The sequence below is a fragment of the Vipera ursinii genome (assembly GCF_947247035.1).
Source record: "Vipera ursinii genome assembly, chromosome: 3".
NCBI lineage: Eukaryota > Metazoa > Chordata > Lepidosauria > Squamata > Viperidae > Vipera > Vipera ursinii.
The window spans coordinates 180,455,173-180,482,594 of NC_139516.1; the positions used below are offsets into that span (position 1 = coordinate 180,455,173).

General features: G+C 39.7%; 2 protein-coding genes across 8 annotated transcripts in view; one reads left to right on the plus strand and one right to left on the minus strand.

Moving 5' to 3' along the window:
* JPH1 (junctophilin 1) overlaps positions 1-2,159 on the minus strand; it is a 67,718-nt gene extending 65,559 nt beyond the window's left edge. Inside the window, exon 1 of one of the 4 annotated variants that reach the window (XM_083360787.1) lies at positions 1,642-2,158. In XM_083360787.1, the coding sequence (XP_083216913.1) occupies positions 1,642-2,020 (379 nt within the window). In that variant the 5' untranslated portion in view covers positions 2,021-2,158. Of the gene's footprint in view, positions 1-1,241; positions 1,456-1,641 lie in introns of those variants that run through there. The other 3 variants (XM_083360788.1, XM_083360786.1, XM_083360789.1) reach the window with 3 other exon arrangements.
* An 11,226-nt stretch (positions 2,160-13,385) lies between these two features.
* GDAP1 (ganglioside induced differentiation associated protein 1) lies at positions 13,386-26,139 on the plus strand. Of its 4 annotated transcripts, none has more exons than XM_083360402.1 (7): positions 13,386-13,507; positions 14,311-14,470; positions 20,874-21,066; positions 23,811-23,984; positions 24,344-24,438; positions 24,687-24,801; positions 25,201-26,139. In XM_083360402.1, exons 2-7 carry the CDS (start codon positions 14,468-14,470, stop codon positions 25,581-25,583), a joined length of 963 nt encoding a protein of 320 aa, XP_083216528.1. In that variant the 5' UTR covers positions 13,386-13,507; positions 14,311-14,467; the 3' UTR covers positions 25,584-26,139. The 4 variants fall into 4 exon arrangements, with proteins under 4 accessions (XP_083216528.1, XP_083216530.1, XP_083216529.1 ...); XM_083360403.1 differs by lacking the exon at positions 13,386-13,507 and adding an exon at positions 14,097-14,227; XM_083360404.1 differs by lacking the exon at positions 14,311-14,470 and having other exon boundaries at positions 13,406-13,507.
* The last annotated feature ends 1,283 nt before the right edge of the window (positions 26,140-27,422 follow it).

Genomic DNA, 27,422 nt, shown 5'->3' on the forward strand with positions numbered 1-27,422 from the left:
TCACAATCCAGTGCTGTTCTGGGATAGGGATGCGAGTTGCCAGAGAACTGCACTCTAACATTTTTATTAAGATTTACTAATTAATTAATTCCATATAAAATGATGTCTTGATATTTTTTTAAAAAGAAAATGCTATTATAAAACTATTGATAAATAACAAGGACGGAGAATATTGCAGGTATATTTCTATTCTCGTTGTTAAATAGCATTTAATAGAAAAAAGGGAAAAAAACAAGAGACGGTTCTAAAAATCCCTAAATAAACCCTTCTTAATTCTGGATGTTGACTATATTGACTTCAATTATCTCCTACTACAGCTAGATACCTAGAAGAATGTCATGAATTTGCAACTTCTTATCTGTTTGAAAAAAATATTCTGAACTCATTTGATTTCAGACCTGAATAACAGGACCTTGCGCACCCTGAGGTGTAGTGAGGAAAGAACTGTAGCTTAACTTATATTTCTGGATCTTCAGCATCTACATCAAACCATTCAGTGGGATCAGCTGAAGTTTTAATCTGGTGCGATCAACATGCTTATAAAATCCATATTACCTCTTTCAGCATGGCAGAAACAGTGAATCAATGTTTCAGAGTATTGTAATATTATACCATATTTTAAGGCAAGCCTATTGAAGGTTAACTCCAATAAGATAGTCATTATGTTGATAGTGGCTAGAAACATCAGACATTAAATTCCTTTTTATAATTTATTTTAGCTTTGGTTGGGCTTCATGGCTTCCATTTCCTTTACTCTTATTTTTATATTTTTATTGAAATGGTATTATTGATGGTATGCTCTCTACTATATGACTGTCAAAGTATGGTTTGTGCTATCAATATTTTATCAATATTAGCCAGCGCAATAAATTTCTAACAAATAGTAAGCAAATAAAAAATTATGACTTCTAATGGTGTTTCATTTAAAACTGGCATATTTCTAAGGGAAATTAAGAGCAAAGACACAAGCTTTTGTAATTAACTGTGAGAAAATTTTGCACTTACAGTGCAGCTTAATAACTCAGAAATTCTTTGGCAAATGTTCCTGAGGATGACTTAAATGAAATTCCAAACTGAAATCAGAGTAGCCATATTTAGTTCTACTAATGGAAATACAGCCCAGGGAGAAAGTGGGATAAAGTACCTTGGGAATTCCTGATAAATTTCTAGGTGATGTCAAGCGAATATTTTTGAGTCTCAATAGTTTAACGATGGAAAAAAGTAAAATGATGCCAAAATACCTCTACCAAAGTGTAAATGATCTGTGAATGATGCTCAGAACTGTTATTAAATTCTCGGGTTTGCTATAATTTGAGTCCATTTGTATTTCTTCCCAATTGCTTTATCGGTTGACAAGTTTATTCCAGCAAGGACTGTATAAATATTTCTTTGCGAGCTACAGGTCTCCAAGAATTCATCTGAATGCGTTTATTCCTAGCAGATGAGGCTTTTTTTTCCCCTTTAAAAAAATAAATAAAACTGAAAGCAAGAGAAACCAAACGCATTACCTGCTGAGCGCACCTTCGCACTCTTGAGCCCCGCGGTTGCACACGCCCGTGTGGAAGAGCAGCGCTTTGCACGCCCCAATGCGCGCCGGCCCCGGGCGCCCCCTAGCGGCCGCTCCTCAGCTCACCCACTCACCTCCGTCCCCGTAGGTCTCGACGCCGTAACCGTCCTGCAGCCCGTTGCTCCAGGTGCCCTCGTAGCGGGCAGGGCTGGTGAGGCTCTGGCGCACACCGTAGCGGCCCTTGAAGCCATGCGACCACTCGCCCCGGTACATCCATTTGCCCTTCGTCTCCACGCCCAGCCCGTGGCGTTTGCCCTGCGCCCAATACCCGTGGTAGGTGTTGCCGCTGGGCCAGGTATAAGTGCCCACCACCTCGAAGCCGTGCGCCCACGAACCCGCGTACTCGCCCTGCCCTTTGGGCCCGGTGCAAATGCCGTGCCCGTGGGCTTTGCCGTCCTCCCAGCCGCCGCAGTAGGTGCCGCCATCGTCGAAGTCGAACCTGCCGCCCGTCATTCAGGGGGAGCGGGGCGCGCCCGGGCCGAGATTACTCCTTCGCCACCTCGCGCCGCCGCCGCCGCCGCCGCCGCGCGCTACGTTCCCTGCCAAGGTGCCCGCGACAAATGCCGCGGCTCCGTCCCACTCAGCGATCTTCGGCTCGGCACTGACTCCCGCCCTCGGCTCTGCTCCTCCCCTCCTTGCCCGTCCCCTCCTTCCGTCCTCGGCCCTCGCCGCCCGGCTCTACCCCGGGCGAAGGAAACGAACGGGAGGCGCGGCAAGTGAGGCGGAGCCCGCAGGGGCAGGTGTCTCCGGAGGCGCGTGAGAAAAGGCTGGTTCCGGGAACTCGAAAGCAAAAAAAGCTCGCCAGCCCCAGGAGTTGCCATCTGGCCTTAGGGAGGGCGAAGCTGTCTGCGTGTGTGGCTAGGAAAAATTGGCAGCCCTTTTAGGTTTCTGTCTCTGAGCATGATCAGAGCTCCTTCCTTGCCCTTCATTTATTTTTGAACAAGTCTTCCTTGGGGATGTTGCTTAGTTATTGATTTCTGAAATTATAATTTATAACAGTGAATTGCTTCAGACTGTGGATGAGATAAGACAATTTTAATTCTCTGGGTGCAAAACAGTGGCAAACTATGCCTCCGTGAGCTGAGGACTACAAAGCCAACAAGGTTGGCTATTGCTGGTACCTTACTAGGTACTTTCAGTTATATCTTATTTTACTTATTTATTTATTTAACTAGTTTTCTATACAGCCCTATTCCCGAATGACTCAGGGCGGTTTACAGGGCAATATTTAAAAGACAATATAAAATTAAGATAAAAAATAGAATTAAAAAGAATTAAATTAATTAATAGCCCAACAATAAAACAATGTTAAAAACTTGAAACTAAAAACCCCTTCAGTCCAGGCCAGATAGATCAAAAAGCCAGGTTTTAGATGTATATTCTTATACTGTGTATATTAGATGTATATTCTTATACTGTGTATATTAGATGTATATTCTTATACTGTGTATATTAGATGTATATTCTTATACTGTGGCATTAAGAATCTCTCTCACACACAAACATACATACAAATTCTACAAACATATACATTGTGTTGCTCATTCTTACTTCATTTTGCTCTATGTGGAGATTACAGCGGATTTGTTTCAGGAAGGCAGAATTACTGTCTTTGTTCCTTGTACAGGCAGAAATTATTCAGGTCCATCCTGAAAGTAAAGTGTTAAGGACATCGGCATCTGTTGAATGCTGAACTATTATGATACTCGCTTGAAATCTTTGCTTAGTCTTGACAATCATTTCAGCATCCTTGGGCTAGAATCTAGCCTACCTTTATAATATTTTAGTGACAATAAAATCTGAAGAACTCATAAGTTGCCTCAACATCTTGCAAGAAAAGACGCATGTAGCTATAAGAAATAAAGCTGTGAGCATGTCTCAGTCCAAATCTACTTTCAGCGCAAAAAGGGCTGTAAAAAAATGGCAACAGGATGGCTTCTTCCAAATCTAAAAGGCAATAGAAATAAACAGAGAACAGAATTCTACATGTACAAGGCCTTAACTCCAATGGGTACTTCCTTCCTGGGGTGTAAGATTTTCTACAGAAGTCAGAGAAAACACAGCTTTGAAGCGGAATATCTGCAGATGAGAAGGGTTGCCGAGTTAGAGCAATGGATTACATAGAACAATAGAAGAATGTGGTGGAAGCAGTGGCATGCTGAAAGGAAAAGTAGGAAATAAGTTTGACAGTCTAGGAGAAAAATAGAAATAAAAAATACAGGAAGGGGGCCTTAGAGAAACAATAGAAAGATATGTAGGTTGTCATAGGAACCAGCAGGATTGAGCGTTTGGAGAGGGATGGCAAATACATGACAGATCCATAAGTGGAACCACAATCAGATGGAATGTCCATCTGCCATCCCCAAGGAGAAATCATGGGGTCCAGGGTGAAACTACAGCATGTAGAATGAAATAGCAGCTGCATGCGTTCAGACAGATACTGAAGAATAACAATGAGAGCTGATGCTTGTCTTGCCAGCAGTGTGAGATGTGAGTAAATCCTCCATTCCAGTCTTAGCTCATTTGTGAAGTTAAAGATAATCCCGAGACTATAAGACTTAGATACATTAGTTCTGACTACTTTTATAGAGGAATAAAAATGCTATACTTCCAATAGGCACATAATTTGCTTTATCCTGGAGATACTTTTCTTAGAACAAAGAAGACAGATTATGTATATGCAACAATTTTGAACTCTGGAAATGTCCTCTATAAGCATAAACATGTAGTCCTTGACTTACAACAACAATTGAACCCAAAATTGCTGTTGTTAAGCGACACATTTGTTAAATGAGTTTGCCCCATTTTATTTTTCTTGCCACAGTTGTTAAGCAAATTATTACAGTTGTTAATAACATGGTTGTTAAATGAATCTGGCTTCCTCATTGACTTTGCTTGTCAGAAGCTCTCAAAAGGTGACATGATCCCAGGACAGTGCAATGGTCATAAATATGAGTCAGTTGCCAAGTCTCTGAATCTTAATCATGTGATCATGGGGATGCTGGAATGGTCATAAGTATGAAAAACAGTTATAAGTCACTTTTTTCAGTGCCATCATAACTTTGAAGGGTCACTAAATGAACCATTGTAAGTCGAGGACTACCTATATTTCTGATAGGCACAATATTCACTGGAATTTTCTAGATAATGACACAGAAGTTAAACTGGGAAGATATATCCAAACAGCAGTGCAATTCTTGGTTTTTTTGCAAGTGGATTTTGGGTAATTCAGATGTATGTATTTATCAATTAATTTATGTATATCATAGCTTTTCACAGCTGACAATAAATAATATGAATAACTTACTAGAGCAGGCTGAAATGAGATACCCAGGATGTTGTTGTTGTTAGCTGCGAAGTCGTGTCCGACCCATCACGACCCTATGGACAATGTTCCTCCAGGCCTTCCTGTCCTCTACCATCTTCTGGAGTCCATTTAAGCTCACGCCTACTGCTTCAGTGACTCCATCCAGCCACCTCATTCTCTGTCGTCCCCTTCTTCTCTTGCCCTCAACCTTTCCCAGCATTAGGCTCTTTTCCAGTGAGTCCTTCCTTCTCATTAGGTGGCCAAAGTATTTGAGTTTTAGCTTCAGGATCTGGCCTTCTAAAGAGCAATCAGGGTTGATCTCCTCTAGGACTGACCGGTTTGATCGCCTTGCAGTCCAAGGTACTCTCAGGAGTCTTCTCCAGCACCACAGTTCAAAGGCCTCAATTCTTTGGCGCTCAGCCTTTTTTATGGTCCAACTTTCACTGCCATACATTGCAACTGGGAAGACCATAGCCTTGACTATACACACTTTTGTTGACAGGGTGATATCTCTGCTTTTTAGTGTACTGTCTAGATTTGCCATGGCTTTCCTCCCAAGGAGCAAGCGTCTTTTAATTTCTTGGCTACAGTCCCCATCTGCAGTGATCTTGGAGCCCAGGAAAATAAAATCTGTCACTACCTCCATTTTTCCCCCATCTGTTTGCCAGGAATTGAGAGGGCCGGATGCCATGATCTTGGTTTTCTTAATGTTAAGTTTCAACCCAACTTTTGCACTCTCCTTCTTCACTCATAACAAGAGGCTCTTTAGTTCCTCTTCAGTTTCTGCCATTAGAGTGGTATCATCTGCATATCTTAGGTTGTTGATATTTCTCCCGGCAATCTTAATTCCATTCTTTTGATTCATCTAGCTCTGCCTTTCTCATGATGTGCTCTGCATATAAGTCAAATAGGCAGGGCAACAGTATACAGCCTTGCCAGACTCCTTTCCCAATTTTGAACTAATCAGTGGTTCCGTGTCCAGTTCTCACTGTTGCTTCTTGGCCCACATATAGGTTTCTCAAGAGATAAATAAGATGGTCTGGTTCGCCCATCTCTTTAAGAACTTGCCACAGTTTGTTATGATCCACACAATCAAAGGCTTTAGCATAGTCAATGAAGCAAAAGTAGATGTTTTTCTGGAACTCTCTAGCTTTCTCCATGATCCAGCGTATGTTGGCAATTTGATCTCTAGTTCTTCTGCCTCTTCAAAATCCTGCCTGTACTTCTGGTAGTTCTCGATCCACATACTGCTGGAGTCTAGCTTGTAGGATTTTAAGTATAACTTTACTAGCATGTGAAATGAGTGCAATGGTGCGATAGTTTGAACATTCTTTGGCACTGCCTTTCTTTGGAATTGGAATGTAAACTGATCTTTTCCAATCCTGTGGCCACTGTTGAGTTTTCCAAATTTGCTGGCAAATTGAGTGTAGCACTTTTACTGCATCGTCTTTTAAGATTTTGAATAGCTCAGCTGGAATACTGTCACCTCCACTAGCTTTGTTGTTGCTCAGCTTTTCTAACACTTCACATTCTAGGGTCTGGCTTGAGGTCAGTGACCACCTCATTGTGATTATCAGGGACGTTAAGCTCATTCTTGTATAGTTCTTCTGTGTAATTTTGCCACCTCTTCTTAATCTCTTTTGCCTCTGTTAGGTCCCTGCCATTTTGGTCCTTTATCATGCCCATTTTTGCATGAAACGTTCCTTTCATCTCTCCAATTTTCTTGAAAAGATCTCTGGTCCTCCCTATTCTATTGTTTTCTTCTATTTCTTTGCACTGTTCATTTAAGAAGGCATTCTTATCTCTTCTAGCTATTCTCTGGAATTCTGCATTCAATAGGGCGTATCTTTCTTTTTCTCCCTTGCCTTTCACTTCCCTCCTTTCCTCAGCTATTTGCAAAGCTTCCTCAGACAGCCATTTTGCCTTCTTGCATTTCTTTTTCTTTGGGATGGTTTTGGTTGCTACCTGTTCTACAATGTTGTGAACCTCTGTCCATAGTTCTTCAGGCACTCTGTCTATCAGATCTAATTCTTTAAATCTATTTGTCATCTCTACTGTATATTCAACAGGGATATGATTTAGTTCATACCTGAGTGGCCTAGTGCTTTTCCCTACTTTCTTCAGTTTAAGCCTAAACTTTGCAATGAGAAGCTCATGGTCTGAGCCACAGTCAGCTCCTGGTCTTGTTTTTACTGACTGTATAGAGCTTCTCCATCTTTGGCTGCAGAGCATATAGTCAATCTGATTTCTGTGTTGACCGTCTGGTGATGTCCATGTGTAGAGCCATCTCTTGGGTTGTTGGAAAAGAGTGTTTGCTATGACCATCGTATTCTCTTGACAAAATTCTATCAGCCTGTGCCCTGCTTCATTTTGTACTCCAAGGCCAAACTTGCCTGTTATTCCAGTTATCTTTTGGCTTCCTACTTTAGCATTCCAATCCCCCATGATGATAAGGACATCATTTTTTGGTGTTAGTTCTATAAGGTGCTGTAGGGCTTCATAGAACCAGTCAATTTAATCCTCTTCAGCACCAGTGGTTGGGGCATAGACTTGGACTACTGTGATATTGAATGGTTTGCCTTGGATTTGAACTGAGATCATTCTGTCATTTTGAGGATTGTATCCCAGTATTGCTTTTCCTACTCTTTTATTGACTATGAAGGCTACTCCATTTCTTCTGAGGGATTCTTGCCCGCAGTAGTATACTGTCCTGTCCATTTTAGTTCGCTGATACCTAAGATGTCGATGTTCAGTCTTGTCATCTCTTGTTTGACCACGTCCAGCTTTCCTTGATTCATGGATCTTACATTCCAGGTTCCTATGGAGAAAAAATCGGACTTTCCTTTCACCACCAGACACATCAACAGCTGAGCATCCTTTCGGCTTTGGCCCAGTTGCTTCATTCTTTCTGGCCCTACTAGTACTAGCCCTCTGCTCTTCCCCAGTAGCATATTGGATGCCTTCCAACCTGAGGGGCTCATCTTCCAGCATCATGTCGTTTTGCCTTTTGGTACTGTCCATAGGGTTTTCATGGCAAAGATACTGGAGTGGGTTGCCATTTCCTTCTCCAGTGGATCACGTTTTGTCAGAACTCTCTGCTATGACCTTTCCGTCTTGGGTGGCCCTGCACGGCATAGCTCATAGCTTCATTGAATTACGCAAGCCCCTTCGCCACGACAAGGCAGTAATCCATGAAGGGGATACCCAGGATAGAAGACTTCAAATTCACCATTCAGATTCAGAGGTTATAATAGTGGGCTAATGGTAATTCTTTTTATAAAAACCTTTAAAAAGAAGGAATTGATTGGTAGGAAAAATTACCACATTTTTCAGATGTGTAAGTATATATATAAAGTCTATTGCAACTATTCCCACAGTGCTGATATTTAATTTACCTCATGCTTATTTACACTAACTTGCCTATGCATGTTTTTCAGTGGTTATTTTTATCAGCTCTGTGTTCCAGTGGGTGTATGATATGAATGCCCACTTTCTTCTTATGAAGCTCAAGCAATACTTTGGTTCTTTTATTCTCACAAGAATTCTTTGAGCTGAGTGAGAGTGAGCAATAGGAACTGATTCAAAATTATTCACGAAATACTACAATTTAATTGGTATAGGGATACGATTAACAACCCCAGTCTCCTGAGATATTGCTGAAAGATAGCTCCCAGCATTCTTGCCATTAGCCACCCTTTTTAGGAATGCTGGGAGTATAATTCAGCAACATCTGGTGTATCAGCAGTTTTCTATTCTTGTTATAACTAGAAATACATTACATGGGTTCATGATAGTTATTTCTTGGCATGATTTATTTCTTCAGTTAAAGTGTAAACTCACACACACACAGAGACACACACAGAGACACAAACACTAAACCTTCAAAGACCCTGCAGTCTTTTCTTCTCAAAACTAAACATGACCAACTTTTTAATTGTTTATTGCAGAGCCTGGTTTTCAGACCTTTTCCCATCCTGATAGTTTTCTGAATCCATTCCACTTTCCTCATGTTCCTTTTAAAATACAGGTAGTCCTCATTTAGTGACTGCCTCATTTAGCAATTGTTCATAGTTATGACAATTATGAAAAAATAACTTTACAAGAAATCCTCACATCTATGACTTTTGCAAGTCTGTAAAGCAAAGGAAAACTGAAGTAAGATCATAAATATGTACAGTTGCAACTTAATTTAGCAACCATTTTTCTTAATGACCAAGTTGCTGGTCCCAATTATGTCACTAAACAAAGACTTCCTGTATAATGTTCAGAGGTGGACATAGTATTCCAATATGGTATTATTTCTGCTGTGTACTGGGAAATTATTACCTCTCATAGTCTAAATAACGTGCTTCTGTTAATGTAAATTGCTTTATATATTTTATGTGAAAACAAAAGCACGGGATGACTATTGTTTTCTGCATCATAAGCCTTGAACATGGAAAGCCCTGAAACTTAGAAATTAATATGTTGCTTGTAACCAAATATGGCAATCCCACACATTCCCACATTAATCTACTATCATCTCCGCTCTGTACAAACGGTGAGACGCTCCGACCCTCTGTACTTCCCCGGAGGACCCGGGAGCGAAGGTGTGCAGCCTCCTATGCTAAGGCTGGTCTACCTGAATGCCAGGTCCGTAGCTAACAAGGCACACCTTGTTCGTGACCTAGTGGAGAGCGAGCACACGGACCTGGCTTGCATCACGGAAACCTGGCTGGGCCCAGAGGGTGGTGTCCCTCTGGTTGACCTCTGCCCGCCAGGTTTCCAGGTGCTGCACCAGCCTCGGACCCATGGGAGGGGCGGGGGAGGGGCAGTTATCATCAGGGAATCCCTTAGCCCGCGAGAGACCACCGTCCCTCAGATGGTCGGGTGTGAGTCTCTCCTACTGAGATACGGCCCGGGGGCGCAGTTGGGCCTGCTGCTGGCATACCTACCACCTAATCGTGCAGCGGCAGCCCTGCCCGAGCTACTCGATGTCCTCTCAGGGTTGGTGGTTGAATTCCCAAAACTCATGGTCTTGGGCGACTTTAACCTACCCTCCCTGGGAGGATCGTCCGATCTGGCTCGGGAGTTCATGGCTTCCATGGCGGCCATGGACCTGTCGCAAATAATTTCTGGACCGACTCATGAGAGAGGCCACACCCCAGACTTGGTGTTCTTGTCTGGACGGTGGCGTGATGATATCGGTGGGGGTGCCACGACTGTTACGCCCCTGTCATGGGTCGATCATCACCTCCTGCGGCTAGACTTCCCCTTTGCCACCCCCCGCCGTGGGTGCGCGGTGCCAACCAGATGGTACCGCCCTAGGCGCCTAATGGACCCTGATAGGTTCCAGGCAGCGCTTGGGGACGCACATGCACTCCCTGCTCACAGCTCGGCGGATGCCTTAGTGGAAGCCTGGGAAAAGGCAGCCACGGAGGCTCTGGACCGAGTTGTACCCTTGTGGCCTCTGACCCGGCGCAGATCCCAGCGAGCCCCATGGTTCACCGCGGAGCTCCGGGAGATGAAGCGTCGGAGACGGGGCCTAGAGAGCCGTTGGAGATCCAGTCGATCCGAATCCGACCGATTGCGATTAAGAATCCTCACCAGGTCTTATCTCGCTGCGATAAGGGTGGCAAAATCCAACTACTTTTCCACCCTCATCGCGTCCGCAGATAATCGCCCGGCTGCCTTGTTCAGGGTGACTCGCTCCCTACTGAACCAAGAGGTGAGGGAGGAACCCTTGCAGGGTCGAGCCGAGGAATTCGGTCAATATCTGCTGGATAAAATTGCTCGGATTCGAACCGGCCTGGACTCCAACTGGGCTGAGCTGGAAGAACAAGGCATGGACAGTCTTGTCAACGTCATCTGGGAGGAATTTGATCCTGTGACTCCTAAGGAAGTGGACAGGATTATGAGGAGGTTGAGCTCCTCCACATGCTTACTGGACCCGTGCCCTTCCTGGCTGGCATATGCAGCTCGAGAGGGGACACGAGGCTGGTTCCTGGCGGTCATCTCCGCTTCTCTGAGTGAGGGTCACTTCCCCACTGCCTTGAAGGAGGCGGTGGTGAGACCTCTCCTCAAGAAGCCCACCTTGGACCCATCCTCATTGAATAACTTTCGTCCAGTATCCAATCTTCGCTTCCTTGCGAAGGTTGTTGAGAGCGTGGTGGCGCACCAACTCCCTCAGATCCTGGATGAAGCGGTTTATCTAGACCCGTACCAATCGGGCTTCAGGCCGGGCTACAGCACGGAGACGGCATTGGTCGCTCTGATAAATGATCTCTGGAGAGCCCGGGACAGGGGCCATTCCTCTGTCCTAGTCTTATTAGACCTCTCGGCGGCTTTCGATACCATCGACCATGGTATCTTGCTGCGACGCCTCAGGGGACTGGGAGTGGGAGGCACGGTTCTGCGTTGGTTCTCCTCCTTTCTCCAGGGTCGCTTGCAGTCGGTGCTGGCAGGGGGACAGAGGTCGACCCCGAGGCCTCTCGCTTGCGGAGTCCCTCAGGGGTCGGCCCTCTCGCCTCTCCTGTTCAACATCTATATGAAACCGCTGGGCGAGATCATTCGCAGCTTTGGAGTAGGGTACCATCAGTATGCTGATGACACCCAGCTTTTCATCTCAACTCCAAACAACATTAGTGATGCCCTCGACGTGATGTCCCGCTGCCTGAAAGCGGTCCGGGAATGGATGGGGAGGAACAGGCTTCAACTGAACCCGGACAAGACTGAATGGCTGTACGTACCGGCAAGCCAGGATACTCAGAACATCCCATCCCTTAACATCGGGGACAAGTTACTACCCCCTGTTGATAGGGCCCGCAACCTGGGTGTCCTCCTAGACTCGCAGCTCTCCCTGGAAGATCACATAGGAGCTGTGACCAAGGGGGCCTTCTCCCGGGTTCGACTAGTTCGCCAATTACGGCCTTATCTGGACCTGGATGCCTTACGTACAGTCACCCATGCTCTTGTGACCTCTCGCCTAGACTACTGTAACGCTCTCTACATGGGGCTGCCCTTGAGATCCACTCGGAAGCTTCAACTGGTGCAAAGTGCAGCGGCACGGACACTCTTGGGAGCCTCCCGATACTCCCATATCACACCTCTCCTCCGTGCGCTGCACTGGCTTCCAGTTGCCTTCCGTGTGAAGTTCAAGGTGCTAACAATGACATACAAAGCCCTACATGGCATGGGTCCGGACTACCTACGGGAGCACCTTCTGCCAATGTCAGCACCCCACCGTCCTGTGCGCTCCCACAGAGAGGGCCTCCTCAGGGTGCCACCGCTGAAGGAATGTCGGCTGGTGGCCCCCAGGGGGAGGGCATTCTCAGTGGGTGCGCCAGCCCTCTGGAACAGCTTACCAACCGAAATCCGGATGGCCCCCGACCTCCGCACCTTCCGGCGCGACTTAAAAACTTACCTGTTCCAGCAGTCCGGCCTGGCCTGATAGCTCTAATTGGGGTCCCAGTTTGTTTTTTACTATTGTTTTTTTCACTATTGTTCATTCTGTATACCTACCTTATTCTGTACACCGCCCCGAGTCCCTCGGGAGAAGGGCAGTTTATAAAAACAAACAAATAAATAAATAAATAAATAAATAAATAAATAAACTATAATCCATTGTAGCTTTTTTGTATAGAATGGATTGCCTGTGGTCTGTCTGTCTGTCTGTCTGTCTGTCTGTCTCTATCTATCTATCTATCTATCTATCTATCTATCTATCTATCTATCTATCCAAATTCTGATAGGGATACAGACAGGGGTGCAGATATTTTGCCATATTTGGAGCATTTTGTGAACTTGCATTATGCGTGTAACTAGCATGCTGATGCTTGCTTTATACAATCTGTTACATTTGTTAGCCAGCCAAGATATGGTAGGTGATGATAAGCCAACCCAGCTTTGAACTTGTATGAACCAATACATGAGATTAACTGTATTTTATAGGAACAGGCTGGGAGAGGAATAGGTAGAGGTATAACATGTGTAAATATGTACAGTTATTGCCACACGAGATTGGAATACATTATAATTAAGATTTTTTTAAAGGTTGATGCATGCAAGCTGTTATTTCTTTGAGTAAACTGTACATTTTATTTCATTCTCTCCTGTTGGCCGTGAGTGTTGAAAGACGAAGGAGCAGGCAATGTGCTTCTGCTGCCAAGAGAACAGAGACAGCAACCTGCTGCCCCAGAATAGCAACAGCCATAAATATATGGTCATGCTACTCCTCCACTTGGAGATCCAGATCACATTCCCGGTACCCAACAGGGCCATTGGCTGCTAGGTATGCGAAGGCTTTGATTAAAAACAGTTGCAAATGGAGCTGTGGTTAAGAGAAGCTTAACTGCCCTCTGAGTCAAGCTGACATCAAGCAAAACAGGAGGCTGATGCCTCTGGAGCACAAAGTTCCATGGGCTGTTTGGTGCTAGGTATTATGGGACCAGCTGACTCAGGGCTTTGGGGACAGAGTATCTTTGACGTGAGAGCTTGCTGTTATTTATGATCTTGACAGCAGCATTCATCCCCTTGCATAATGCAAATGGAAGAGCAAAACCATGGTATTTCTGAGTCAGAGTTCCTTTCAAGATTATCTAAAATGGTCTTTGTGGGGAAGGTGAAAGCTTCCATACCATACTACAAAAATCCGGGTGAGCAGTAGTTACTGTTTTGCTGCTACTTAGGGATTGTCTAGATTTTTTGCTAATATGTAATAGATGAGTTAAAATTCTATTGCAGGCATTTTAATTGTCTTTCTAATTAATTTAAACTTTTCTTTTAAAAAGAAGGTAATGTCAGGTGTCCATATTTTGGCCCTGGTGTCAGATTGCCCATTCAAATATTCTATACATACATGCATACATATGTACATACCATAAGCTATTTCTTACTTAATTAAAGTTGAATCTCTACTACACAGAATGAATCAATCAGATCAAAATAATTACACTGACTTTTGAATTGTCATTTAAAAAGACATTTTCTCCTGAGCAGAAGTGGGAAGCATCTTTTTAGCCAGAGAAATGCCTTCCCTGCAGGATTTCCAGAGAGGCTCTGTGCCTGTAGGAGGAGGCATTTCTAAGGTCTGACTCCGCCTATTTTAGCCCTGCTCCAGGCCTGTTTAGAGCTGGCTTTGATCAAGTCCAAAAGTTTTGGAAGGCACTCCAAATACTCTGGCAGCTTAGTTGATATTTGGGGTAGGTAGAGGAGAGTGATTTCAGAGCCTTCTGAGAGAGCAGGGCCCTTTCCTCCCATGCTCTGACTTTTCATTTAAGAGGTGCTATTTTTGGACTGGATACCAATCCACTGGACAATGTCTGGGCAAACTTTTATTTTTCCCCAATTGAAAAATGAGAGCACAAAGATCAGAGGTGCTGTTTCACCTTTCTTAAAACATATTAGGATTGCATTGTGGGATGGCCTCTGTTTAAAAATCTATTCAATTGTTTTGCAGGACAATGGTGGTAAACTGAGCCTCTCTTAAAAGTTTTCAACAATCTTAGCACTAAAGAAACAATTTTTAAATTTCTCTGCAACTTAAAACCAAGTTTGACTTACCTCAGAACACTTGGAGAAATGATAATCTGCATTAGTCATCTGTGGGTTGAAGCATGGTATGTGAAAAATATGTCTCCCAATTCCTGGGTAGAATGATCTTTAAATTTTTTTTTAATTCTTTGCTGTCCCACCCCATCTATAATTTTTGTTTGAGTTTAAATGTAGCTTACATAATTGTGTCCCACATGTATATTGATGCACATATTCAGCAATTTTGCTTTTAAATTTTGAAGCTTAGTATATTCAGTGCATTTCTTATGGAAGAACTATTGCCCTGCTGTGAGAGTTTGTTTCTCTCTGTGTTATATAATGATATACAAGTTTTGGGAGAGGAATATTTATAATAAAACTTGATCTTAAGGAGAAAGGGAACATTTTTATTTTATGCATTATTATGTCTAATTTGAGGAGAATGTTGTTTTGTAATTTGGATACACAACTAAAAATCATCCATGACCACAAATATCACTAAAGTAGCTAAAACACACGATAGATTTATGAGATAAAATACAACCTGTTAATGTGAAAAGGAGGCCACTTTACCCCAACACAGAATTCATACTGAGGCAATTCCTTGATAAACCCAATTATGGGTTTTTGTTATGGGAAGTTTATAAGTGTCCATCATTTTTCATCAAGCAATATTATTAAAGAGAACAAGAGAGAGAAAAGCTGTGAGAAGTAAATTTGGCAGATGTTCTAAATAGTTTGGCAGAGTTTGCAGTCATAGCTGGAGTACATGAATTTTGCATCATCATGTAAATCAGGTTTTGTGAAGTGTAAAGGTAGGATGAGGTTACATCAAGAAAGTAACTAAAAGTTGGCCTCATTTTGGGAAACATGCTAAGTATTCCTGTTGGCTTAACTGTCTTTCCAGAAAAATCAATGCAGTTTATTGAAAATTAGCTTTGGTTGAATTGCTTGTCCTCCAGTTCCCTCTAGATGCCATGTTTATGGTTGACTGCTATTGATTTTATAGCCAAACCAGTATCACCCATGCATGACAAGGAAGCAAACAAAATAACCAACAACATTATGAAAGGAACCTAGGGGAGCCAAGGAATTTACCCCCAGCCAAAATTAGTGCAATCAGAACTTGTGACTGTAGTGTCTATTTTTCTATTGCTGCAAAACTCTTTTTTTCCCCCTGCCTCTTCTGGTAATTCATGCTTGTTCACTGGCAGTGCTGTTTTATTTCTGCAAGCAAATGCAATCACAGCTGAACATTTGAAAAAAAAACATGAATAAAATCAATAGCTGAAAAGGAGGAGAGACATAAGCATACCATAGAAAATTGGGAGACCCAGGGCAGTTTCCACACACCTTTGAAATATTAAAACTTTAAAAAAATATATATTTCCAGAAATGAAATATGCCAGAACAATATATTTGATGCATGAAATTTATGTAGTAAGTAAAGGAAGATGAAATATTGAATTTTGTTGGAAGCAGGATTATTAATGCTAAAGGTATGACATTACAGTTGGTAAAAGTTTTTGTTGCTGTTGCTGCTGTTGTTAAACTGTTATCAGAAGTGGCAGAAAAATCTCTCTGTGTTCTTCATAGACCTCTATATAGGTTAATTTACATTCAGTTTCCATAGTTTACAACCATGTGTACAAGAAAAAACAGCAGTTTAACATGGTGGGATTTACATTTACGTCAGATTAGTTTTATTTTTGTTTCCTCTAACAACATATCTGGAATGAAATTCAGCCAGAATCTGAAACCATGCTTTATAGTCAATATTAGGATGAAATGAATTGGAAGCAAAATTAAAGCATTATATATACTGAAAGTATTCCATATTATTTACTTAATGATTCTTATTCCAAGTATTCCAATAGGTATGAAGAAAAATCTGCCTCTATTTCTCTGTCTCCTTAAAAAATTTAAAAAAATTGACCCACATTTTGTACTAGCAATCAGATATGAATCTCAGCCCACAGAGGTAACAGAATTTGAGATGTTCCAGTTTAACATCTCTCTCTTAAATTGTCGACATAACAAAACCTTATGTGACTTGTACAGATTACAAAGCAAATGAATAAAGGTTTTGTAACAATGTTGAAACGTTGCCTAGTTCTAGTCATAAAACTTGTGAACCCATGACTAATTATCATGGAATGCAATGGATATATTCATTTGGATTATTTGCAGTAGTGACTTTTATGGGTTTGAGGGAATGGGCAGGAATAAGGAAGTGAATGGATCCCAATATCCCCTTTTCACTTTTACTGGTTGAATTCAGCAACCAGGTTGTTTTTACTTTCTTAAAGTAAAGAAAAAAAGTCTTTGATCTATGGTGGACTTTGAAGTGGCTGACAGACCACTCAGAGACAGCAGGCTAACATCAACTGGTTTATTTGGGAATCGGACAAACAGGTGTTAGGGGTTCGTACTTTTATAGCCAGCAGCCGGCCGGCTAGTCCAATCAGTGGCCGTTCTTCTCCCGCCGGGATTCCAGAGCCAATCCGCTGTCAGCTGTGTTTTACAGCTCCTTCGTCCGCTTGGCTGGGCGCGTGCGTGGTTCTGTGCTTGTGTTGACAGCAGAGAGCTGTCAGCTGGCTGCGCCTGCCCCTTCGCTGGGGAGGTTTTGACAGCTGTCAAAACTCCCGCGTGTTCGGCTGTCATGGTGTTTACCTCACAAACAATACAACTGTTTAACTGATAACATTAGCGATCTTACATATAATACAGACTTCATGAAAGTAATTTAATTTTATTAATAAGGCAGAAAAATACCTCCTGTTATTTTCCCCACAACAACCCTATGAGATGATCTGGGAAGAGAGAGTGAGTGTTTAGCTCAAAATCATCCAGCTGGCTTTCATGTTTAAGGCAGGACTAGACTAGGCATTCCGTGCGCCTTTGGTGTCTAGTCATGCTGGCCACATGACCACGGAGACGTCCTTGGACAAGCGTTGGCTCTTCGGCTTTGAAACGGAGATGAGCACTGGCCCCTAGAGTTGGAAACGACTAGCACGTATGTGCGGGGGAACCTTTACCTTTTTTAGAACTCACAATCTCTTGGTTTCCAATTTGGTGCCTTAATCACTGGACCAAACTGGCTCTAATATGCAAGTGGCTTGCCATTTTCTAGTCCAGATTAATTAGTGAAGCATGCTTTGTAAAAGAAGGGAGATTTATTTAGAAAAAATGCACACCCCATCCACTATAGTCATAGGCAAAGCCCAAAACCTAGCTGGCTACATGCAACCAGAAAAGTCCAAGAGCACATAGTCAGAGAGGAAGGCAGAAGACTGATCTCAACTTAGCAGTCTCTTAGACAAACAGGCAGAGTGAAAGACAGGAGACACAGAGTTTAACCTTTAACTATTTACTATACCAACTATTGCCTTCTTGTAGTCAGTTGATCTGACATGGTCAAGAATCAGTCCCATTAAATTTGGACCTCCAGTATGTTCAGCTTCTTAGTCTAGACTACAGTGCCTTATCTAGAAGCCATGAAAAAGTGTCTGGGTCTTGCCCTACATAAGCATTGCTCTTTTTTCCTTTACACTGTAACAAACAGCCGTCCATACCAGAAGTATATTCCCAAATGATAACTTTTTCTCCCTCTGGGATATTTCTGACTGATATCATGTAGAAAAAATAGTTAAGTTTGAGGTGCAGTTTGTTTTTATGCAATTATCCTCAGTAGTCTTGCTCTGAAGAGTTTTAAAAATATTTTTAAAAATATGTCTGAGTGAGCACTTATATTGCATCTGCACTGGGTGTCAATAAAAAAGACAAAAAAGTTTGAATAGCGGGCGTGGCAATATCTGGAGATAGCAGAATAGAAATGAAAGATAACTAAATAGGAAGACCTGCAAATAGAAATAGAATGACTGCAGCAAAAGAAAGCAAAGGTAGCACCAATTGTAGTAGGTGTCTTTGGTGTAATCCCAAAGCAATTGAAGCACCACTATCAATATCAATAGTCTTCACTTGAACACTATCGATATTGCCAAAATCACCATTAGTCAATTGCAAAAGGCAGTTTTACTCTGAACAGCTTACAACCTGCTTTAACACCATCAAACAACAACATCTGCCTATCCCAGGTTCTTAGGAAAGACAAAAATGCTAAATCCAGTCTAAACTTATGGCTGACTGTGCAACCAGCTATAATAATAATAAGGAAATATAAACTCAATATAATATCTTATTTGAGGAAGTGTATCCCCACTATTTCTAGAACTATGGAGACCTCTTGTGGCCATTCAGGCTTAAGTAATTTAATTTGTTAAGAATTTTTCAAGTGGTATGAATTAATGATGCTTTCCCAGAAACATTCATTTTGCTGTGCAAAATCCTCTTACTTTTAAGTGACTTTCTAAACAATGCTACCTACGTTAATCACACTTTTCAATCTTTGTTATAAATTATCTTAAGGAAGACTGGTAGTTGTAGCATGAAATATCTAACCTTCATTTGGAGGTTTGCCTGATTAATTTTTACTTTTTAGAAACTGCAGTTTATGCATTCCAGATCTTAACTTAGATTCCAAAAATGTATTTGTGATTTCCATGATACTATTAGCAGTCTGTATTTTTTCTTGAAACCAATTAAATATATACTCATGCTAAAATATGTTTAAGGTGTTTGAGTCTGACTTCAGCTATAAGGGAATAAAAGTGAAAGAATATCTCCAGTAAACATCTTTAATCTAACATGAAGAAAAGCTAGAATATACATTTTTAAATACATTTTAAATGGTATTAAATTTATCATTATGAAACAAATACAAAGTTAATTACAATGGAGCACAATTATGAGCCACTGAAATGTCAAGGAGGTAAATAAAATTACTAAAAGAAAAACATGGTAAATACATAACATTCATGCACCTCGTAAACATTTTGAGGCAGATATTAATATACTATTGAAATGTTGAGGGCATATCCATTTGACTCCATTATCCTGCATTTAACCAGATTCCTGTCTGAGTCCAAAGAAGCTGCTTTTTATTTTAATTAAATTAATTTAATGTATCTAGAATATTTATTTCTTATAAATTAGAGAAGAAATTCAGTAAAAAGAACCCTTTTTCTTGAATCTAGGTAGGTAGCTTAGTTATCTTTGTGTCAAGATTTTCAACAGCTTCTTCATTTCATGAAATCCTGTCACAGAGTGAGGGCAAAATCAGGAAGGCAGCTTCATCTGTTAATAATGAGCATGCTCAGTTCATGGAGCAGACTCAGTAACAGAGAGGGGAGAAAGAAAAAAAAAGAAATCTCATGGGCAGAATCTCGGAGCAGTGAATTAAGCAGGAAGAAAAACGCGAAATGGCAGAAGGAAAGGAGGACCAGATGGCCGACAAAACACCCCCACCTGAAATGGAGGTCAAGTCAGAGGCTAAACTCATCCTCTATCACTGGACACAGTCCTTCAGTTCACAAAAGGTGAGCGTCACATCTAAAAGGAATGCTGTATTTCAGAACCTGGATAGCTCCCTCCGCCCACGTAGCCCACCTTAAGACTGCTGATTTGCCCTGTGGGACAAAGCATTGTATTAAAGGCAGCTCTGAGTGGGTTCGTAAGAGAAGAAAGAATACAAAATAATGAGAGAAACGCGTACTCAAGCCTGGAAGCTTCACAAACAGGCCCAGACCCTTTCCCATTATTGTTAAATTTTGTGCATTAAGAACTGGAGCTTGGCTAATCCAAGATAAAGGGATGAAAAACAGGCAATAACAAAACCAACCAAGTGAGATCAATTTATCTTACAGGAAAAAAGTGTCATACGAAGAGCTGATATTTAATATTCACATTAAATGAGGTTTCTCAGGTTTTCTTATTGTTTCTCTGTAATAGCAGCTATTTATTACCATCATCTCCCAATGTTTCTTGAAATATCCCAGAACCAAATTTGATATGGCACCCTGCAGACTCCATTGCCAGGTTTGGCCTTAAACCCAGACAATATGTGATAAAATGTGTGTGTGTGTGTGTGCATGCTGCTCAAAAAATAAGACATCCTATATTAAATACAGTACTTTGTGTTGTTTAAGTGTTTATGTTTTTTTAAGAATAAAGTAAAGGTAAAGGTAAAGGTTCCCCCACACATGCGTGCTAGTCGTTTCTGACTCTAGGGGCCGGTGCTCATCTCCATTTCAAAGCCGAAGAGCCAGTGTTTGTCTGAGGACGTCTCCGTGGTCATGTGGCAGGCATGACTAGACACCAAAGACACATGGAACGCTGTTACCTTCCCACCGTAGTGGTCCCTATTTTTCTACTTGCATTTTTATGTGCTTTTGAACTGCTAGGTTGGCAGAAGCTGGGACGAGTAACAGGCGCTCACTCTGTTACGCAGCACTCGGGATTCGACCCACCAAACTGCCGACCTTCTGATCGACAAGCTCAGCGTCCTAACCCACTGAGCCACCGTGTCCCATATATATATAATTGGGGCAGTCATAATCTTTAACAGGAAAGCTTATCCATTTGTTTCAGGTACGACTGGTGATTGCTGAAAAGGGGTTGAAATGTGAAGAGCATGATGTAAGCCTTCCATTGAGTGAACATAATGAGCCTTGGTTTATGCGTTTAAATGCATCAGGAGAAGTCCCTGTGCTGATTCACAAAGAGAATATAATTTGTGATGCAACTCAGATTATTGACTACCTTGAAGATACTTTTATGAATGGTAATAAGAGTATTTATGTGCTGTTTTTTTTAAAAAATGCCTTAATGTGTGTTTTATATTTCACGGACATTTATTTATTAATTAAATGATTATTTATAGTTATATTTTATGTTTTATGTCTTATTTATATGCTACCCAGAGTCCTTCTGTGAGGGAGATGAGTGGTTTCTAGATGTGATAAATAAATTGCAGTTTGAGAAAGTTGTCAGGAGGGATACATAATTTTAAACTTTACAGTATTGTTGCAAGACATAGAAAATATATTTTGAAAGGAAAACATTTTTTGGAGTGGGATATAGACACATATAAATCTTTTTAATTGGCAATGGCTATTTGGGAAGCTAGAGGATTTCTTTATTTCTTAAATGATTCTGTTAACTTAAGTCATATCAAGAATATGTCAGGTATTCAACATTGTGGAGCTAAATGATAACATATAGAATAGTATGGAATCCTACAAATTATATTCCATGCACCTGAGAAGAAATCTACCAGAACATCTAAGTACAAGCAAACAAAATTTTCAGACAGTCTCTTGAAAGAATACCATAAATATTAATATTAGTCTAATGGAATGGCATCTATAACAAATTTTAAATTTTATTTAAATTTATTTTAAATAAATAAGTAAGTAAGTAGGTAAGTAAGTATGTAAATGGCTCTTTTGATTCCCAAGGCTTTATCCAAGTACTAACCAGAAGCAATCTTGTTTAATTTCCAAGTTTAGATAAAGTCAGCCTTGATGCTGCAACCTGGTGGAACATATTCAGAATAGCATCACTGCTACAACAAGGCTAAATCCTGGTGAAAAAAGATCTTGAAAATCTTTTTCATTCAAAAGTGGATAGAACGTATCAGCTTCTACACTTTCTAGATCTAAAACCAGTATTAATTTTTTCCCCAGGAGTTAGAATTGATAACTGCTTTCTTTAACAGAGATTGGCTTAATACATCTTATAACTTCTTGGACTCAGCTCAACATGAAAGCAAGGATGAAGGAAATAAAAGCTGCTTAACAAATCTTTTATTCACATTCTACAGCTTTAAAAATTAACAAGGAAACTTCCCCTAGTTTTCTATAGGCAATCTTTAAAATATGGTGCTTAGTAAGCTCATGACAAATTTATTTCATTTCTACTGAGAAAGAACTTAAAGATCCTAAACTAATGACAGATGCTTTCACTGTAGGTAGTTCTTGACTTACAACAGTTCATTTAGTGATTGTTCAAAGTTATAATGGCACAGAAAAAAGTGTCTTATGACCATTTTTTACACTTATGATCATTGCATTATCCTCATGGTCAAATGATCAAAAGTCAAATGCTTGGCAATTGACTCATATTTATGATAGTTGCAATGTTATGAGGTCATGTGATCCCCTTTTGTGACCTTCTGACAAGCAAAGTCAATGGGGAAGCCAGATTCACTTAACAACCATGTTATTAACTTAACAACTGCAGTGATTCACTTAACAACTGTGGCAAGAAAGATCATAAATTGGGGCAAAACTCACTTAACAAATATCTTACTTAGCAACAGAAATTTTGACTCAATTGTCGTAAGTTGAGGACTACATGTATTAAGAAAGTGCAGTTGTGGAAGAGGACATTGGTTTTTTTTCACTGTTACTATTATCATAAAGGAGGCTCAAGGTTGCTATTTCTCATTATGACCAAGTAAAGAAAGACTAACCCTATCTCAACTCTCTTATAGTTTAAGAAGCACTGCATTCCAACTAATAGGAAGATTCTTAGAATAGCAAATGCTGCAGAGATATTTACAACAGAGATTTATGATTTTGGGGAATAAGATGCAAACGTTGGGAAAGATCTCAGTTAAAATTTTAAGGAAAAGTTTTATCATTAAGCATCTATCAAGGATATATATATATATATATATATATATATATATATATATATATATATATATATATATATATATATATATATATATATATATATATATATATATATTTCAAATGTTAACTCTTTAGATTACCTTGCTAGGCCCCAAACATGGGGCAAATCTTTATTTCCTGTTTTCAGCCTATCTTGAAGGCTATCGAACAGGCAGTAGTCACACCGGACAATTCCTATATTTGTGTAAATTAATTCTTTGTTAGTAATTTACACATATATAGATAGATAGATAGATAGATAGATAGATAGATAGATAGATAGATAGATAGATATAGATATAGATATAGATATAGATATAGATATAGATATAGATATAGATATAGATATAGATATAATCCCATTTATATCCCGCCCTTCTCCAAAGACTCAGGGTGGCTTACAATTTTAAGCACAAACCAATGTGCTTAGCAATATTTGATTCCAGAAGGACCAGAGATAATGATTGTGGTGGTTTATGGTAGATCAGAAATCTTTCTGTGAGTTAAATACAATTACAGATTTCTGACTGAGAGCTTTGAAGTTTAACTTCTGTTGGTTTTACTTTTTTCTTAATGTCTTGTTTAGTTTGCTTTGTTCTTATATTTTTTCTTTCTTGTTTTGAGTTTGTGTTTTAATGTTGTGAATAGAATAAAATAAAATAATTATTGAAAAAAATGACTTCACTAATTCATTCACAATCAGATCATAGATCGAAATCTATTTTATTTTTTCACTTTCAGATAGATGTAAGGGCTGAAGTGGGTAAGAGGTTATAAATATCTAAACCAGCCTTCTTTTATTTTTTATTTTTTGTTAACTTTCATCTATGGATGTTCTATTCTATAGAGAAGACTCCAAGATTAATGCCAGAAGAAGGAAGCATGTATTATCCCAGGGTTCAACACTACAGAGAACTTCTAGATTCCTTGCCTATGGATGCATATACACATGGCTGCATTTTACATCCTGAATTAGCAGTAGACTCCATGATTCCTGCATATGCCACAACAAGAATTCGTAGTATGTACAAGAAGTTTATGTGCCCTATTATCTGTGGTGTTCAAATTCATTTTAATTTTCTTACTTAAATGATTTTACCAAGTTTATATTTATTAAAAATCAACTTATCATCCTGCTGAAATAAGCAGCATATGGTGTTTTAAAAAACCATTTGTCAAATTGTTTAGTCAACTATAATTAGTTGACTTTCAGGATTAATTCTGCATTACAGATGAAGGTTTACTCAACTGTTCACACAAAATATTGTAAATCCATACATTTGGTTAGCAAGTAAAACATTTTAACATGATAAACTTTACTTAATTTACTGGAAAGTTTGATGATTAATAACCTTAACTGACTTATTGCTGTTTTGCAAGGCCAAATAGGTAATACTGAATCTGAATTAAAGAAACTCGCTGAAGAAAACCCAGATCTACAAGAGGCATATATAGCAAAACAGAAACGACTGAAAGTAAGAGCAGAACGTATATAATTAGTCAGAATGGATCCTAGGATTGCTTGGAGTATGATATTAATGTGAAATAGCAAATATTGTTATTGCATGCTTTTCTGCTTGGAATATTCCATTTTAAAATGGATTATATACATGTCATTTTGTGTCATTCAGTAGTCTTACAATTGCTTGCTGAGACTCACAATATTCAAGCAAACCTCTCATCATTTTTTGCAAGCTAATATATAATATTTTTTTTCCTTTAGTCTAAATTGATGGACCATGATAACATAAAGTATTTACAGAAAATACTAGATGAGTTGGAAAAAGTTTTGGATCAGGTTGAAACTGAGTTGCAAAGAAGAAATGAAGAAACACCAGGTAGAAAATAATTTGCAGTCATTTTTGTCTTATTTCCTTCTGATTCTGCAGTGTTGAACGATATCTCCATTAATAACCTGTAGGCCAGGGGTAGGCAACCTTGGCTCTTTTATGACTTGTGGACTTCAACTCCCAGAATTCCTGAGCCAGCCATGCTGGCTCAGGAATTCTGGGAGTTGAAGTCACCGAGTCATAAAAGAGCCAAGGTTGCCTACCCCTGCTCTAGGCTGTTTAAGTCAAGTAATGCTCCTATTAGCCAAACCACTGCAACAAGTAATCTGGAACTAATGGTTACACATTTAGTGAGAATATTAATTGCATGCAATAGTCAGAGGAATCTTTGCATCATATTGCATTTTATTAGTCTCTAATTATTTATGCCTTTATTTTTGATATCAGAAAATGGACATCAGCCTTGGCTCTGCGGAGAATTTTTTAGCTTGGCTGATGTATCCCTTGCTGTAACACTCCATCGGCTGAAGTTCATTGGACTGGCGAGGAGAAGTTGGGGAAATGGAAAACGACCTAACTTGGAAGCCTATTACGAGCGTGTCTTGAAGAGACAAACATTCCATAAGGTTTTGGGACATGTCAACAACATACTAATCTCAGCAGTTCTTCCAACAGCATTTCGAGTAGCGAAGAAGAGGGCACCCAAAGTTTTTGGCACAACTCTTTTGGCTGGCTTTTTAGCAGGAATAGCATATTTTGCATTTATGTGTGCTCGGAAGAGGCTTGCTCACTTGCTATTATCAATAAGAGGGAGGCAGAGTTTTCTGTAGATGCCTCCTTGTCAGATTGGGATCAGCGTACTTTATTCTCCAAAGAGGCTGACTTGAGGCACAATAGTCCAAAATATTGTCTTCTATTATTAGGCCTTTTTCTGACTGTAGAAATACATTAGTAATGTAAAGAAAACTTGCAAATTGGAGGGAAAAGAACACTGATTAATTTCAAACATCTTGCTTAGCTATCATATGTTCAATATGATTTTAATTTAGTGTAACATATCCATAAGCCATTATGGATCATAAACTATTGTTGGTGGGTTTCCTGTTGTAAGTAATGCTTCAGTAACCTATGGGTAAAACAACCCATAGTTAGCTCAATGTGTGAAAGAGAGAGTACCTTGTTTGTGGAACTGTGGAAGCTTATTCTTGTTCCCTCTTGCTCTATGCTGCCTTTATTTTTTATTTTTTTATAAATATCTTTATTAATTTTTAACATCAAACTTTAAAATGCAAATTAACAGAAAAGGGAAATGGAGTTAAATTAAAATTTAATTTTAAACAAATTTGTAACAAAAATGACCCCTGTCTCTCTTTTGGCACAGCGATAATAACAACACAATCACCTCTTTCTTAGTTTAAACAAATAGCACCAATATACAAAACACCTTAAAATACTAATAATCAACATACTAAAATCCCCAATATGCATAAATATTCTTCTGTAAGAAGTAGTAAATTATTAAATACTAATCTCTATGTTTAAAAAGCTGTAATATTTCTCTAGTTAAATCCAGTCTAATCTTCAGATCTCAAAGTGAAAAGTTGATTTTTTCCCCTCCTTATCTTATAAGAAATCTAACAATGGTCTCCAAGTCAAAAGAAATTTAGTCAAATCATGCTGCCTTTGTTTACTCAGAGAAGCATTTATATGGAAAACAAGGCTGGTCCTCTGAGCAGGATGGAATGAAGGATGCAGAATTGTGGGTTAAAGCTGGATTTATCTGAAATTGGATAAATGGAGTTTTCTTAAATTTAATTCTGTGCGGAGCCCTTCATATAGTTTTGATTAACTTCCTCCCCATCACATCACTCTGCATATTATCTCATTATATTAAGGCAAGTCCCTAACCCTTCACTTTTCCTAAATGTTAGTTCTCATTTATTTATTTATTTATTTATTTATATGCTGCCCTTCTTACCAATAAGCCAAGTCTAGGTGACTTACAAATGATAAAAAATAAACATAGAAACAATTACAATTTAGAAAGTTACAAAAAGTTACGGTATGTCATTTGATAATTATGCATTTATAAAAGTCATAATTATAAGTTAATTATATCTTACCAGTGAATTTTTTTGGTCTCTGTAAACATTGGAAGTTTATACTTGTTATTTTAATAGATTGTTGTACTGTGATTGGCTCATAAGGCAGTTCATTAAATGTCGGCTGACACATGCTTCAATTACAGGCTTAAAAAATATGAATAGATAGATATTTGATACATACCAGGTAGGACTCCAAGGCACATTTTAAAAGTTATGCCTGTCAGGCTCTCTTTAATGTTTGTGTGATTTGGAAATGTTTATGCCCTTGCACATTAATGATCTAATCTATTCATTTAGAAGCAGTCTTCATTTTATACTGGATTTTGTGCAGATAATATACAGGTAACTGCTTTTTTCCTTAATGTAAAAATATGTTTCGTTCTAGTGTATTAATGCAGTCTATGGTGTACTTCAAAAAATATCTGTTCCACAAATACAGCTTCTTCAGATGAAACATGAGCATAATGTTTGACTAATTCTTTCATGCCTTTTTAAAAATAATTAAAATTGGTTAACCAGACATTAGCTTAATTTCTAAACATGACTATAATGGAATCTTGAATT